Source organism: Protobothrops mucrosquamatus, unplaced genomic scaffold (genome assembly GCF_001527695.2).
Source record: "Protobothrops mucrosquamatus isolate PMUCROS unplaced genomic scaffold, P.Mucros_1.0 scaffold585, whole genome shotgun sequence".
Classification (NCBI taxonomy): Eukaryota; Metazoa; Chordata; class Lepidosauria; order Squamata; family Viperidae; genus Protobothrops; species Protobothrops mucrosquamatus.
The window spans coordinates 174911-191703 of NW_015386885.1; the positions used below are offsets into that span (position 1 = coordinate 174911).

At 38.5% G+C, this 16793-nt stretch overlaps 1 protein-coding gene across 1 annotated transcript; it reads right to left on the minus strand.

Annotated features, from left to right (window-relative positions):
- Window positions 1-2476: 2476 nt before the first annotated feature.
- Window positions 2477-14406, minus strand: LOC107288759 (alcohol dehydrogenase class-3). The gene is made up of 9 exons (XM_015817404.2): window positions 14310-14406; window positions 11785-11886; window positions 10667-10808; window positions 9993-10080; window positions 8148-8367; window positions 5479-5739; window positions 4910-5045; window positions 3979-4117; window positions 2477-2810 (listed from the first exon to the last, which is right to left on the minus strand). The coding sequence occupies exons 1-9, from the start codon at window positions 14319-14321 to the stop codon at window positions 2786-2788; spliced, it is 1125 nt and encodes a 374-aa protein (XP_015672890.1). The 5' UTR covers window positions 14322-14406; the 3' UTR covers window positions 2477-2785.
- Window positions 14407-16793: the final 2387 nt, after the last annotated feature.

The window sequence follows — 16793 nt, forward strand, 5'->3', positions numbered from 1 at the left end:
TCTGTGTTAGTTGTAAAATCATTGTAAGCTGTTTAAAATGATCCCGGCTTCCATCAGCAGTATCTGACTTTATTGTTCTTTGGAAGTTGAAGACAGGTGTGGCAAAAAAAGGTAACTTATTTATTGAAAGCAGATTAGAAAACATTCGATCTTTTTTGTGTGAGTGAAAGAAGTGCAGTTGTGACAGGGCAGCTAAATGAAAGTGCTATTGTTGCTCTGAGAATCATGCTTTGCTTATTCTTTAGGAAAAGACATTTGTGGGGGACAGAAATCTTTAAAAAGGCTGACTCTAGAAGTGAATATAGCAAAGGGCGCATAGATAGAAATGTAACATTGGTTAATAAACATTTGGCAAAAATATGCTCATACAGAAGACTGCTGACATGTCCGGACTCCTGGAATTTCATGGCTTTTAAAAGAAAGGTGAAGATCAGTGTACCTAAGTTGAGCATTGCAAAGATCCAACAGGATAAAATCTCCAGAAAATGGACCTGAATGATGTGGCAGAACATTGAGGTTCCTGCATCATAAGGAAGGAAACCAGCAATCAAGAGACTAGGCCAAGAAAGTCAAATGGTGTCTTTGACCAGTGGGTAGAACAGAAAAGCCACCAAGTTCAGATAGGGAACAACAGCAGCAGAGAAAATGTGCCAGATGAGGAAAGATGTCAGTCATGTACCAGTTGCATTTTTGCTTACAGAACCAAATTTTAGATGTACTTTAACACTGACTTCTGATTTTGGCTTTATTTTGGCTAGATTCATATATTGAGTTGCATAAACCTTAGCTGGATAAGATATAAACCATGATTTACAAGGCCTTGGTTGGTTTTATACAACACCCTTAAGGCTAAAAAAACCAAACTACATTATGGCTTGATATGATAGTTGAACTCCATATTGCCTTTACCAAAAGAGCTTCTAATTAGAACCATGTATTGTATGCCAATTGAGTGCTATATTTACTGCACCACGTGAAGTAACCTGGGTTCCCATGATAGTCCATAGTGTGTTCCTTTTCATTCCTGATTTTTTTTTCCAGCAACAACTTGAAGCACATTAAATACCAAGACATTTTTAGACAACAAATGATAGCTGCTCATGGACAATACTATAGTAACTTTGCTGCCTCAGATATAAAAATTAGCCTCACTGGGTCAGAGTATTATAAACTTTATCCAATGACCTAAAATAGTTGGCACTTGCTCTGAAGTACATTTCTTGTCACTGCACAATGGAGGAGATTGAGAAAGTTCATCTGGTCTAAAGGTTGAAATGCAGGTTAATTTTACTGCACCAGTCTCTTGTAGTTTTTCTATTCACATCCATCTTTTACCAGTTACTAGTTATGCTAACGGAGATGAACCTTTTCTCTAGGTAAGAAGCCTTAGGTTCCAACTTCTACTTAGAAGACATGGACCTAGCCCTTTCCTACCAAATTCCCTTTTAGGCAACCAGAAAGATTGTTTGCAATAAAACCAATCACCATTATCTCAGCTGGTTTGTGAGAATGCCCCCATGACATTTTCAAAACTTCAAACATGTTTAACATTCCAGAAAAATAAGGAATCTGAACTGTACCCTACATGTCAAAAAAATTCCACATCTGAAATTACTGTGGAGCAGTAGATTTAACAAGAAAGGTGAAACCCAGTTCTAGTTAGCAAAAATGGTTTCCTTTGTAATCATAGAGAAACATTTCTCCAGCATGACGAATGGAGAATCCACAGATGGGTTGATCTTGCCTTTCTGCCCTAGAGACTAAGTCAATCAACCTTTGCCACGCTTCTTCCTCTGGCTAGGAATCCCCAATCACGACTTAGTCTTAGCCCAAGAGAGACATGAAGATTGGCTTTTGTTTCTAGCAGACAAAACTGTTGGATTTGCACAGGTTGTACCTTTCCCTTCCCTTCCCTGCGCTGATATTAGCGCTTCGTTTCAAACTGCTGAGACTAAGAGCGGTTTTGCAGGCTTCAGCTGAAGCCTCGAACTATTTATAACTTCTCCATCATAGCTTTTAAAATCATCTTGGTGATGTCTCAGGCCCTGGAACTGTCTTATGTCATAGGTATATCCAGAAATTATGTGAATTGTGGTCCCACACATTGGCCATTGGGAAGGCTGGAATGGAATATATATTTTGAGCAAATATCAGTGAAATATATGAGTATGGGGAATCTAATCTAAATCAATTGGCAGGACTTTTTTGCTTATTGTTACTCCCCCCCCCCAAATGAATAAAAGTTATAATAGGTCTAACTTGGAGCTGAGTTATTTACTCATAGGGTTAAAATTGATCATGGAAACCACAAACAGCCAATTCATGCATTCCATGGTTAAAGTTAAGACTTTTTTTTTTTTTTTTGCTTGACTTCCATTATCTCTACTGAAACAAACCAGAACTGCAACAGAATCCCTGAATGGGTATATGCTATTGGGTAAATCTGAAAGGGAAAAAAAAAAACTTCACACATATATCCTTATAAGGTAATGCCAAGTTTTAATCGTGATTCTTTTTCCAAGGGGAGAAATACCCTAAACTAATTATTACTGGAAGTATCAAAAGAAAAATAGTTCCTGACATTAAGTAAACCTACAGTTTAATCTACATTTTGATATTTCTATTCACTAAGATGGAAAAAGAGTTATATTGTATACAATATTTAAAAAAGCAGCTGCTGTGTGCTATTTCAATGTTTTTAGCTGCAGAGGCAGGTTCCGACTTGATTATTACAATTATTCCAAAAAGTGTGTTGAAAAGTTTGAACATTATTTCTTCAGATCTTTTAAAGTTTCAGAACAGTTCGGATGCTGTAAAGAGGGAAGAAAAACAATTTCAAACTGTGTAGTTACACTGTATCATAAAAATAAGATTTCTTATTGTATTTACAAGAGACGTAAAAAGATTTTTCCCTAAATTATGCAAGACGTGGCTTATAGTCATTAAGAAGACAATCTTTTACAAACAGAGAAAATTGTTTTTTCTGGTAAATAAGACATTTAAGAAAATTAAATTATTGGAGGTAAATAGAGAAGTATTTTGTATTCTAAACTTAAAATACCTTAAAGGGAAATCATGCTAACATAAATCAAAGATTTGTTTGGTTTGCATACCAATCTCAGCAGTTTAAACAGTTTTCCCCCCTTTTCCTTCCTACTCTTTTATCCCTTTTCCAGTTTTTATTTCATCATTTCCAGTGAAAGGAAAGGAAGAGAGAGGTTGATACTGTATGGCACCAACTGGAGGAGTTTTGTGTACCATTTTTATCAATATGTTTTAGAAGATCATCTTAACTTAGTCATATTTTCAGATAACTAACAGTATGTTGTAGCCCTCCATGCGTTCAGCAACTCTTTTCCCATCAAGTGCAACTGAACAGCCGAATTAATGTGTTTTTTTCTGTAACTCACCCTTTGCCCCCTCTCTATCTTTTTGAGTTTCCGTCTTTCTACCCTCTTCCCAAGTAAGATTTCAAGGAAAAGGCAGAACATTTAAATTTAAAATGAAGATTCTGATCATTTACTCCTCTCTGAGGCATCAGGCTACAGTTTTATGGCCTTTGGGGAAGAAAAACTGTATAGCACAAGCTGTCTTTTCTATAGACAAAGATGCCTTTAACATCTTGCCGAAGCAGATGTGCTCCCACATCAGAAGAAAACAAGAAATTTTAAATGGATCTACTCAAAACCTTAGAAAATACCCCGGCACTCAAACTGGCATATTGATATCGTTTCCCGTTCAAAGGGAGTTGATCCAAGCAACGTGAGATGGTTAAAAAAAAAGTATAAAAAGCCAAGCCACTATCAATAAACAACAAAGCAAAACAGAAAAAGGACACCAGTTGTACAGGTTACAATACTAAATGGTAAATCTTTGGCCTACCCAACTAAAAGTAAGACCCATTCTTTAGTAGGGTTTATTTCTAAAAAACCCTGTATAAAATTGTGTTATAAACTTAATATGCAGCAAAACATTTACCTCTTTCCAGCATGCATAAGTTCAAAGGCTTCATTAATTTGCTCAAAAGGTAGAGTATGGGTCACAAATTCATCCACTTTTATTTTTTTGGACATGTATTCATCTACCAACTTTGGTATGCTGTCCACGCTTTTCCAACCTGACATGAAATAAAATGATTACTTAATGCAGAGTCAGCACAGGATAAAATACTGTTCAACATAATTACAGCAGTATCAGGTAACACTTCAAAAGTTACAAAAATCAATCTTAAAATCCAAAACGGAGATCTTCAACCACTGTCAGCCTATAATACAACTAAAATGGTAATCAAGTCTCTAATATTTTCATTGTAAGTACAGGAGGACATTTAATTTTTTGTATAAGCAAGAGTTATGCCCCACATAATTTGTGTGTTGTTTTAAAAATGATGTATCTTACATTGAAGATAATCTAAGAAGGATTATACATTCTAAAAATTATAGCATTTTTTTTCTTTAGAACATAGGAGTACAATCAGTAGCAACCTCACCATCACTTCTTAAAGTGCTACCAATTTTGAGTTTCAACTTAATGGGTTTAAATTAGAGAAGAAGAGAAAAAAATCATGGAGGAGATACTGTTTGCTGGGCAGAATGTAAGAAAAATATTTTTAATTTGGGTATGTCTATGTTGTCCACATTCATTTTCCTCTCTATCCATATACAGTTCCCAACACATTCTAAAAGACCTATATGTAGTCTTTAACATCACAAAATGTTGGGCACCAAGAACACATGAGTGAGAATATATCCTATTTTCAATAAAGAGAGGATGGGACTGAATGCTATAGTCCTTGGGGGGGGGGCTCTTCAGATGCTGAAGTTCCAACTTCTATCAGTACTAGCTAGACTGGAAATGGAGAAGATCCCAGTTCAGCAACATCAGTGGTTGTATCCTAGCAGAGCTGTACCTCCAAAGGCAGTCCCTTTCCACGTTCGTCCAGTAACCAGCTGGAATGGACGGGTAGCAATTTCTTGACCAGCTCCAGCAACTCCGACTATCACACTCACTCCCCAGCCTTTATGGCATGCTTCCAAGGCTGCTCTCTGTTGAATGTTAGAAGGGAAAATGAGGGAACACATTGAGGTGACACAAGAAACTGGAAAGGCCATAGCTCAATTAGAATTCTGAGAAGACATTTTCCATGCTCTTGTAAAACAGCTAATGTAAGATTGTGGCCAATCACAAAACAAATATTTAGCAGATTTTCAGCTAATAATCTCATACCCAAAGGGTTATCAATACAAAACTTACCATTCCCTATTTTCTTGGGAAATGGAAAAAGTAACAAGCAAGGCAGTGAGTACAGATATTGCACTATTACGATATTCTAAGAAGTATCCTTGTAAGATGACACTGGAGACCCATACTTTGTTTTTTAACATACCATCTTCCCATTTCACTTTTTTTTTATTTAGAAGAAGCTTTAATAAAAATAAAATTAGTGGGTCCACAGAAGAGGCCTCAGAGTGTGCTTACCATGACACCGACATTCCCGATGCATTCGAAAGAGTAATCTACTCCGCCATCTGTCAACTCAATCAGGGCTTCCTGAATAGGCTTCTTGAAATCCTCAGGACTGATGCATTCTGTAGCCCCAAATTCCATGGCTTTGGTAAATTTGTCCTTGTTAAGATCAACCCCAATGATTCTGGATGCACCGGCCACCTTACAGCCCATGAGAACTGCTAGCCCAACTCCACCCAAGCCAAAAACAGCACAGGTGGAACCAGGTTCAACCTGAAAGAAAATGTGACAATCGAACTAACGACATGGAAAAGAAAGCTACAGAAAACAGTTCTTATACAGGGAAAGTTCAAGGCTTCTGCAAAAGATTAAGCCAAACTGTAGTTGGTTTTTAAAACTGACAAATGTAATTTGTGCTTTAAAGTTAATTGGGGTAGGTTCATCCATCACATTAAGCTATATGGTGGTTAGGTTTCTTCTAACTCTGGGCTATGAGGAAAATATGCAGAAAGCATTACGCTCAATCCATAACCATAGTCTGTTCTTAGTTTAATTATCCTGTAGTCGTGGCTTTATATGTCACCTTAACCTGGATTATTAATAGCTGGTTTATTGTCAAGCATTACAAGTCTACCTGTGTAAAGTAAGAGAGGCATGGGAAAGAATGACATTGTCATGGTAGCTGTTTGTTTTCCACCACTGCAGAAAGGTCTTTTAAAATCAATTACTGAGGAAACCACTACAGATCCAGCGTCTCCTCCTCCAACTGGGCCCTGCAGACTTGAGTTTTTTTTTATATAAAGCAACAATCCCAGAAAGTGAAAGATGAAGAAAGGCTGGGCTATTGGTAACAGAAGAGGAAAACTAGCAAACCAGCTCACAAAGCATGAAGAAGACTCATTTGTATGACTAAAGCTAAATAATGGGAAGCATTACTTGTTTACATACTAATTGCTAGCTTTTTATTCTATAAGATATAAAGGAGCATCAGAGGACCAAGGAATTTTATTCTAGACTAATGAAGAGAAGGAGTAGGGGTGACATGATAGCTGTGTTCCAATATTTGAGGGGCTGCCACAAAGATGAGGGGGGTCAACCTATTCTCCAAAGCACCTGAAGGTAGGACAAGAAACAATGGATGGAAACTAATCAGAGAGAAGCAACTTAAAACTAAGGAGAAAGTTCCTGACAATGAGAACAATTAACCAGTGGAACGGCTTGCCTTCAGAAGTTATGGTTGCTCCATCGCTGGAGCTTTTTAAGAAGAGATCTGACAGCCATTTATGTTAAACAATATAGGGTTTCCTGCCTGGGCAGGGGGTTGGACTAGAAGATCTCCAAGGTCCCTTCCAACTCATTATTATCATTATTATTATTATTATTATTATTATTATTATTATTATTATTATTATTATTTAACTAATTTCCAGCCAGTTTCTTCTAAAAAGCTGCCTCAGAATAGGTGGTCTACAAGCAGTACTCTACTTATAATTATAATTAAATTATACTCATTGTTAAGTGGGTCATTAGGTTACTGATCTGATTTTATGACTTTTTTCCCCTCATGGTTATTGAGTGCTTGCCGTGATCGTTATACGAACATGCTAGTTGTTAAGTGAATGCTGTTGTTGTTAAGGAAATCCATTTTAACCAAAGAGCATATTTTGAAACGGAGATGAGCACCACCCCCTAAAGTCGGCTACGACTAGTGAAGTAAAATCTGCAGGAGACCTTTACCATGCTTTGCCAGAAACCAGAAACAAATACTAGAAACTGGAAAAAAAGGCAAAGTCTCTCTCTCTCTCTCTCTGTGTTGTGTGTACGTGCACACAGCCATCGTAAGTTCAAAATTAGGTTGCAAGTAAATTTTGGGGGGTCCATCATAACTTTAGTTGCTAACTGGTTATGTTGAGGACTGCCTGTGTAGGTCTTTCTTTACTCACTGAATTCAATGACTGAGACTGTATATACTGTAGTTTTTTGAAAAAAACAAATGATAGCTTGGTGAAGTTTAATAACAGCTTGCTTTGTAAAGCATGCGGAACTCTATAAAGAGTTTTTGCTTTCGCTTAGCATCACGTTTATGGTTAACAATACATATGAATTAGCCAACTGTGGCTTATTTAACAGATCATGGCTTAGCACAGCAGCCAATGTCACCTTTTCCAAGTTGCTTTTCTTCCATGAAAATAATAAATTGACAGTGCCTAGTGGAAAGCTTTTGAGAACCAGCAGAAACAAAAAAAAGATAAGCATGTATAAGTATATGTCTGCTTTCAGGTGAAATTTGCATGTTTCTTTTCTATTAAAAAAAAAGGGCGAGGGGGAATAAAAGAAGTGCACATGGCACAAAGCTCATCTCCACAGGAGAAATAAGATTTTTTCCTAAAATATTATTCCATTCTAGCATTTCTCAACCTTTTTAAGTTGTTTGGACTTCAACTCCCAGAACTCTTCAACCAGTATGCTGGCTAGGGAATTCTGGGAATTGAAGTCCACACATCTTAAGATGTACTAAGATTGAAATACACTGCCCTAGTCTTTGCGTTATATTATAATCACCGCCCAGATTTGCTCTATGAGGGTCGATCTCCAAATAGAATATACAAATTAAAAAAATAGTTTAGGATTAAAATGACCTTGTAAGAAAAAGAATTGAGAGGAAGCAGATTTTTTTTTACCTTTGCAGTGTTCAAGGCTGCCCCATAACCTGTAGAAATTCCACAGCCCAGCAAGCAGACTTTGTCCAACGGAGCTGAAGGGTCTATTTTCGCCAGGGATATGTCAGCCACAACCGTGTATTCTGAGAAGGTGCTTGTTCCCATGAAGTGGAGAACTTGCTTTCCTTTGCAGGAGAACCGGCTGGTACCATCAGGCATCACTCCTTTTCCCTGAGTGACTCTGAAGTGGGAACACTGCATCATTCACGTATCACATTAAATTATTGGCAGGCTATAGTACAGATCTGAAACCTGATTTTGATGCATTGTGTTTTTTTGTTTAGCATAAATCTGGATTAGTCACATCATTACCAAGATGGACCTTAGTTTGAGCTTTGCAGTCTATATGAAACAAAGTACTGGTTTGTAAACCATGGATTAAGATTAAGCATGCTGTGTGAACCCAGGCAATGGTAGCCAATTCCACAAGCCACAGCGCAGGCAATCCACAGTGGGTATGGATCCCTCAGCCACATTTTTGTGCCTTCCAGAGCAAGCCCAGATTATATCTGTAAACACTAATGGGCGGGCTGACATGTGTAAAGATAAGCTATAAAACCAAGTAAAAAGTCGTTGCTTGCATATCTTGATTAATGAACTTCTCCAAAAAAGCTAAAGATGACTGTGAAATCATTAGACCTCTCCCCCAATGAATTCATATTGCCACCAGCAATGTGACTCTTAGAGGCAAGGCTTGCTTCCTAGGTAAATCAAATCACTGCTCAGCCTTTTGTGTCAACCAAACCTACGGCTAAAACCTACTTCCTTGCTTGGCCAGTGTCTTTGTTTGGAAGCTAAAACCAACTCATAATTTCTCTATATAAAAATTTCTTGGGAATAGGGCTTAAAGTCAATTCAATCTCACTGTACATATGCAGTCTTTATCAGCATTAAATCAGCCACAGTTTAATTTAACTATAGTTAACATAACTGTTGTGGAAAGGATTCTACAGGTTTTAGGTAACCTTACATATATTATTTCGCTGATGAACCTGCAATGAAATGTCTGCAAGCTAACAAGCTCAGAGGGCACCAAGGCTCAATTCAACGCCTGCCTGCCTGCCTATTCACATTTCTGAACTGTTCATCTCTCTCAAAGAGGGAGATTTGCATCCACAGTTAAGTGCATCATTCTCATGTACGCCATCCAGAGTCACTTGTGGAAATGGATGGCTGTAGAAATCAAATAAATACATCATGACTGAAACAGATGCATCAAAAAGGACTGAATGACATTTCTCTGTTCTCTCGTGCTGCAGTTGGGATCCAGCCAGATGCAGAACGACGACTAGCCCTTGAACACATCGATGAGGATCTATTTCTATTCTATTGATATATTATTTCTGATTGCCAACATTGATTTTTCATCCAAGTTCCACATCCTGTTCACACACAGGAGCTTTGAACTTTTGAAATTCTCTCCCAAGTGGAAATACAATGGGAAACAAGAGTCTTTCAATTTTCTCATCTTCAGCATACACCAGAGCATTTAGGAAAGGAACACCATCAACAATGTTCTTCCAACTGAGTTAGCCTTCCTGAGATGAGTTGGATTATAAATCCCCATCCATGGACCCAACAAGGCAAAGAACGATTTGGGGCAATGAAAACTGAACGGTTGCCAAGAAGAGACTTGTGTTCTGTGGAACAGGTTGTGCAGAGGCTGTCAGAGGAAATATATCAAACCCCTCCTTTTTCCACTTGATAAGCCAAGTGTGCACACATACAGTGTACTGCCAAAAAGCAAATAAAGCATATTTGATTACTGTAACATACAAACCAGGAAAAAAAATGAAAAGCACCAACCTAATTTTCTGGCAGAGATTCGTTTTAGGATTTAAGCAGAACTTGCATTCGCCACATTGAGGAATATATAGAGGGATAACTGTGTCTCCTGAAAAACAGAAAATAATTTCAGCTGATCAAAGTACGGTGGATTAAACTGGAACTCCTCTACTCACGCATTCCTCTTTTTTGAGTGGCTAAGGACTGTAGGGGACATATCAGTGAACACGATAATGTCACAGGAGAGGTAGGGGCAGATCATTCAGTCCTCTCCATTCCCTATTTGAGAGGTTCTGTTTTTGCCTTAAGAAATAAAAGTGTTAAACTCAGTGCATTGGTTTTGCATATTTTGCAAAACCAAATAAATAGGAAAAAATGCATTTTTATCTGGCAGCCTACTGAAACAACATCATCTTAGAAGACTCTGGGAGGCCACCTTATGCTAGAAGTTTTATTTATAAAAATAAAAATTCATGCAAGCAAAGGCAAGGACTCACTTACAAAAATTTGAGGAGCAGGCATAACCTATTCTAACCTGAGGCAGAGATGCACAAGCAGCCTAAACAATTTCATAATTGTGCCATCTAATATGCTTGACTGGAGAAAACCAAGACTCTTCGGACATTATATAAGAGTATTCCTTTAATTATGCCATTATTCCTCTTGATGGAACATCAAGAGACCCAACTTCTTACCTGGTTTAAATTTAGTCACTCCTTTTCCAACACTCTCCACAATCCCAGCTCCTTCATGACCCAGGATTACAGGAAAGCTCCCTTCAGGATCAGCACCACTCAGAGTAAAAGCATCAGTGTGACACACTGCAGTAGCAATAATCTAGGAAGTTACAATAAATAATTGTATGGAGGAAGACAGAACATTTCTAGGATTCAGCTTATGTTTTTGACATTAAAACAATCCCCAGGGCAAACTGCTTTTCTGCAGGCAGCCTTAAGGACACTCTGCTGTAGTGTTTAAGAAAAGGAATTTAGAATCCAAACAGCAGAGGAGAAACTGGGAAGATTTAATTCATATTACCACTCAATCATCTCTACCATTCAATTTAACCTTTCTTTGAGATCAGTGATGGGGATAAAGCAAGCAAAGAAAAGACCAACGTATACTCTTGGGTTCTCTGGAAAAGGACTGAGATATAAATTCAACATCAAATCTTTCAGCCTCAGCCCATGTGCTTTATTAAGGAGGATAGGGACCTTCTTCCAGTTTATTGAAATAGCTTATGTCAGGGATCCCTAACCCCTGGGTCCACTATCAGGTCTTGAGCCTTTGGGAACTGGGCTGCGGAAGTGGCGGATGAGTGGAACCATCCCCTCCCCCCCACCCCGCTGGTCCACAAAACCGAAAAGGTGAGCGAACTTTCACCTATGTGAAACGTAAAACCAATAAATGATCATTACTGAAATCTTCAAGTTCATATCTACGGTAGTCTATTCCATAAGTTTACATCAAAACATATTTGATGGCTGTTAATATAGGCTCCTCCACTAGATGAACCCATGGCTGGGAATTCTGGGGCTCATAGTCTCAACACTCCTGGAGGTCATCAAGTCAAGAAAAAGATGCCTCAAAGAAACTGTAAGAGTCTATATTCTCTCTGTTGCAACAGGGCTTCATGGATAGTCTGCTAAATACTTACAATTGTTATTACTAGTTCTATTACTAGATTCTATCATTTATCATGGAAAGTAAGAATTGTAAAGTATAAAAATAGTCACCCAAAATATTGGTCTCACATTGGCAATACTACACCCATGTGTTCAGCTCTATTAAAACTCAACCCTTGATTCATTACCTTGATACGAACTTCATGGGCTTTCGGAGGAGCGACTTCCACCTCTTCAATGGACAGTGGTTTGCCTGCCTCCCAGGCAACAGCTGCCTTACATTTGATAACCTAAAGAAGAGAAGAAACCTCCCATGTAATGAATTCAATGGAGACGATCACATTTAAATCTTGGAATCAATTCCAGCATTTCTATTCAAGACTCAAGCTCATTACTGGAACTTTGGAGATCCTCCCAAGATTGAAAATGGATCTTCATTTCTATCAAAATCAGCAAGCACTCTAGATGTTTAGACAGAGGGGCAGAATTCTTAATTTACCAATGTCATTTGGAATGGGAAATGAGGAAGAAATTCCACAGCTATCGTTTGTCCTTTTTAATCTGGATTTAAGCTTTGTCTTGAACAGTTTGTTCAATGCACAAAGTTGCAAAATCTATCGTAAGACGGAAACCAATTCATTTTTTATGGAGCAAGGTTCAAAAACGTGATGCCAAGTAAAATATTTGCAGTCTTTCAGTGTCTTTTTCTTTACCAACTATGGATTCATGAGAAAAAGATATAAGCATAAATGATCAAAGTATTATGTATAAATCCATTTGATAATACAATAAAATATGTTTTATAAGAATTTAGACTCTGAAATTATGTAGAATTTCTGATTTGAGAACAAAGCACTAGTTTCCTAATTTATACTGGCTAACGGGTCAATTTCAAGCAATTTTGCCATAACTTAGAGTAAACTTTTAAAGTATTTTAAAGTATTGTCAACAATTAGACATTACAAAAGGCTAGAGAAATAAATGTGATACATTAAAAAATACACCAGTTTTTAATTCTTGTATTTTTATATAATCTGTATTGTTTTTGCTAACTAGCTAAAATACTGTATTACTCTGAAGAAATAAAAGATGCCCAAGCCATGTCAAGTTGGTAATTGGAATCCTGAACCTCTGAAGACTTGACTTAGCAACTGCAAAGCAACACTTGGAAGAGAATAATGAAATACAGGGCATTATATTCTGTAAGTAACTTTCATTATTCTGCAACTACTATAATTGGTTGGTTTGAACAGACACTTTGTTCAGCTGTGCAGGATCTTGAACATGTAAATTGTTTGGATATGCAATAATCTCAATATGGATTACGAATTTTACCCATACTGTTGCACAAAGAAAGCAGCAGGTAAATTTGGGAAATTATAGTCCTGACAAAGTGGGAAAGTGGCAAGTTGAGGCAAGTTACAGGACCACTTAAACACATTAGTTTTCCAAATGAGTTCACTTATTGAAAAATTGTATAGGCACAAGCTAGAAAGGAAACCATGAGTTCTTGTCCTGCTTTAGCCATGAAAGCCGACTGTGATTTTGGGCCAGTCACGCTCATTCAGCCCAACTCATCTCACAGTGTTGTTGTTTTGGGGAAAATAGGAGCAGAAGGTATGTTGGATATGTTCACTGCCTTGAGTTATTTGTAAAAATAATAAAGGCGGGATATAAATAAAATAAATATTACAATACTCCCAAATTCCTCACTGCGTGGGTATATTCTGGAAATCAGGAGCACAAGACATATTTGAAAATAATATTATTTTTTCACCTACATGGAGTCCTTTCTAGTTGAAAAGATTAAGAGGCAAATTGAGAAAATGAGCCAAGTCAAAAAAATATTCAAATACAAACTGTCTGTTACAAAACCCAGAAACTCAACTATGGTTTGTCGAAAAGTTACTATCAAGTACTTTCATGCCATGTTTAGAATGTAATACCCCAACCCAGAATTTGCTTTACAAATCACACTAGTCAGATTCATGTAATATCTGCAACCCAGAAATTAAGCAAACCATGTTTTGATTTAGCATTGGTGTGAAGCCAGCTGATAGAGGGATAGTATGAAGAAACCAAATCTGAATGAAGCATTTAGAAAGTTTGTTCCGTTAATCAAAGCAGAAACCAAGACAAATCAACCAGAGACATCACTGATTTCAAGCCAGTGGGGGAAAAAATAGCACGCAAAGGCCACAATCAAGTACAACTTTGTCTGCGTGGAGGAACATAAAGCTGTGTTCTTGGGATTCATAGATTCGGCTGCTGAATTGCCCGAATGTCAGAATGTCCCTGTCCGTGGACACGCGTGTCTTCTTGGAACCTCCAAATCTAGATTACCCCACGGCAGGTAAGCGATATAGAAAACGTCGCTGCCACCTGTTGTCGTCAGAGATACGACAGTTGTACCCAGGGGTCTCGCCAGCCCAATTATGGGCTTTTAACAAAATAATGGAACGGGAGCCGTTGCCCCCTGGAAGGAAGCCCTGCTAAACTCCGTGATGTTTTTGGCAAAGGTCTGGATGGAGTGGGGAGCAAGCTGCAAGCTCCTGTGGCTGATACCCAGGGTCACCCTTGCCTTGCCTATCTTCCTGCCTTCCGCACGGCCCTTGGCGAGGACCTAGCTGGCTTGCTGGAGCCGCAGCCGGCCGCTTTGCTCTCCGGGAACTTTCCGAGGCTCTGAAGCGCCCACGCAAAAGCGTCTCCTTACCCCGCTCGCCATGGAACACGTGAACCCGCCAAGCCGAGGTCACCCACTTCGAATGGATCTCTGCTAAGAAGGCCGAAGCATGCGCACTCCTCCAAGAACTGCCTACCACCGGAGGAGGGGCGAAGGGCGAGTCTGACGTGTGAATACACGCCCCCCCCCCCGCCCGGGTTTAGAAGAGCTGACCTGCTCTAAATTCGCCTTCCCGAGAGAGTTGGATACTGTCATCTTGTATTGCTCGGGATTGCACGGAAGCGATTGACATCTTTACTGGCGTTAGTCTCTCCAGGCTGCAAAACTCCAGCCCCAAATTAAACGATACAGAAAAACTGAATTCTTGGCCTTTTCATTCTAGCTCTACCAAGGACATGGTAGTAATCTCCTTTTCCTTTGGATTTTTCTCACCTCCGCCGAGCGAGATGCTTTTTTCTTGTCTGTCATCTGTTTGCATGACATGTCCAAACTATAGGAGTTTCTCTCCTTGACGATCTTGATTGGGGGGGGGGGTTCTGGGATAAAATTGTAAGCTTGTAAGCTCTGAACTTAGAAGTCTATTGCTCTTCAAAGAACAGGTTGGTAGAAATCAATATTTGGGAAAATAGGTAGAGGGCGTGCCGCCAAATGCAGAGCAAAGGAATATCAGAAAACTGGGAATGCAATATACTGTAGTTTTAAAAAACGATTTTAAAAAAGCGGTTGTTTTGATAGACAGCTGCTATGACTAGATTTACATATTGTGCTACCAGAATTAAAGAGACCACGTTAAGACTTAGTACGGTGGATAAACTAGTCTTTGTACAGATTTTTTTTTTCAAACTGAACAGCATAGTTGGAAAAGCTATAAACATATAAAAGTAGAACTGAACAAGCACACAAACTTAACAATGTGAATTAAAAAAAAAGATATTGGACAACAAAAACTTTAAATGCAAATAAATCACTGTGTTTTTACAAGAGAGATGAGTGCATTTCTTTCTCTAACATTTATTGATCCCAAATAAATATCCTAAATATCAAAGTATTTTATTTTATTTGTTTTATTTGTTTATATGGAATGCAAAAAAAAAATACTGGATCAGTATTTAAAGTGAAGAATTTAAAATTTAAAAAGCCAATTTGGTGTAATGTAATGGTTAAAGCATCAGGCTAGAAACCTGGAGATCTTGAGTTCTAGTCCTGCCTTGGGCACAAAGTCAGCTGGATGATCTTGGGTGAATCTCAGCCCTAAGAATGAGGAAATTGCAAATGCCATGAAAACTGCAGGGACTTTTCCAGCTTTCCAATTCAAGAATGAGAATTGGACTGAACAGAAGAAAAGAATTAAAATGTATCAGGAAAAAAAATGAACATTAGGTGTCAGTAGAGTAACTTAGATGATCTGTAATTCCCATCATGCTGTAGTTTTCACAGGCTCTGCAGAGGACTGAATGGAAAGGATAACAACTGTAACCCTTTTACTGATTCTTTCTTAATGCTTCATTTATTTTTTGTTCTCAGGGATATGTGAAACAGAAAGGGCACCCCACAAAGAAAGGGACTAAGAAACAATCACGAATGAAGGCAAATATACATGTCTTAGGATAAGGATAAGGCAAGTATACCTGTCTCCCACCTCCAAGGAATCCGGTAAAGGAGGTGGGAGAGACTTCTAATGTAATTTACCAGATTCCCTGCATGGATTGCCCTTGTGACTATATAGGACAGATCAGGATGAAGCTAACCACCAGATTGCAAGAACATAAATGAGCAGTTAGACAAGGAGACCCAAACTCATTGGTAGCCTCACATTGCAACGAAGGAAACACATTCAATTTCACAGCTACTAAGATTGTTGGCTGAGTAGGGACAAAAATAGCCAGGTAAATGATTGAAGCCTGGGAAATGGGCCCCTTGTCAGTCAACAGGACTGCTGACTTACCACCACCTTACCAGGTAGTTAGGAGCTGAGGGTGCAGCAACACAAGGAAACAACAGCCAACGACTTAATAGCCAGCCCTCAACATTCCAATTAACACTAAAAGCCATACATAAATACTATGCACAGAACAGTTCAGTGCACACATAAAGAGTGATGTTCCCTGAGGATGGCCACTAGCATGAATATGAAAACTTGGAAAACTAAATCTCTGGTCCAGTGTCCGACTCACAATTTTTTCCCCTGTGTATAACAATTGGAACTAGTCACAAAGGAAGAAAGCCACCTAAAACAATATCCCCAATTCCCAAACATCATTATTGGTACAAAAAGGAAACTGTGATTGATAGCATTGAGAAATCAAGGAGCAATATTTCCACCCCTGTTCTACTTCAAGTCATCAACAAGCACTACCAAGGCTGTCTCCATGTTGAATCCCAGCCTGAAAGCTGACTTAAGCCTGTCTAGATCAAAGTTTCTCAACCTTGGCTACTTTAAGATGGGTGGACTTCAACTCCTAGAATTCCCCCATTCTCTGTGGGTTGTGGAATTCTGGGAGTTGGTCCACCCAA

Excerpts from the sequence above, each read along its gene's own strand:
- LOC107288759 (XM_015817404.2), bottom strand. Across the intron at positions 10,809-11,784 it reads CCCATGAAGTTCGTATCAAG|ATTATTGCTACTGCAGTGTG; the intron begins GTAATGAATCAA and ends GTAACTTCCTAG. Across the intron at positions 8,368-9,992 it reads AATCTCTGCCAGAAAATTAG|AGTCACTCAGGGAAAAGGAG; the intron begins GTTGGTGCTTTT and ends TTCCCACTTCAG.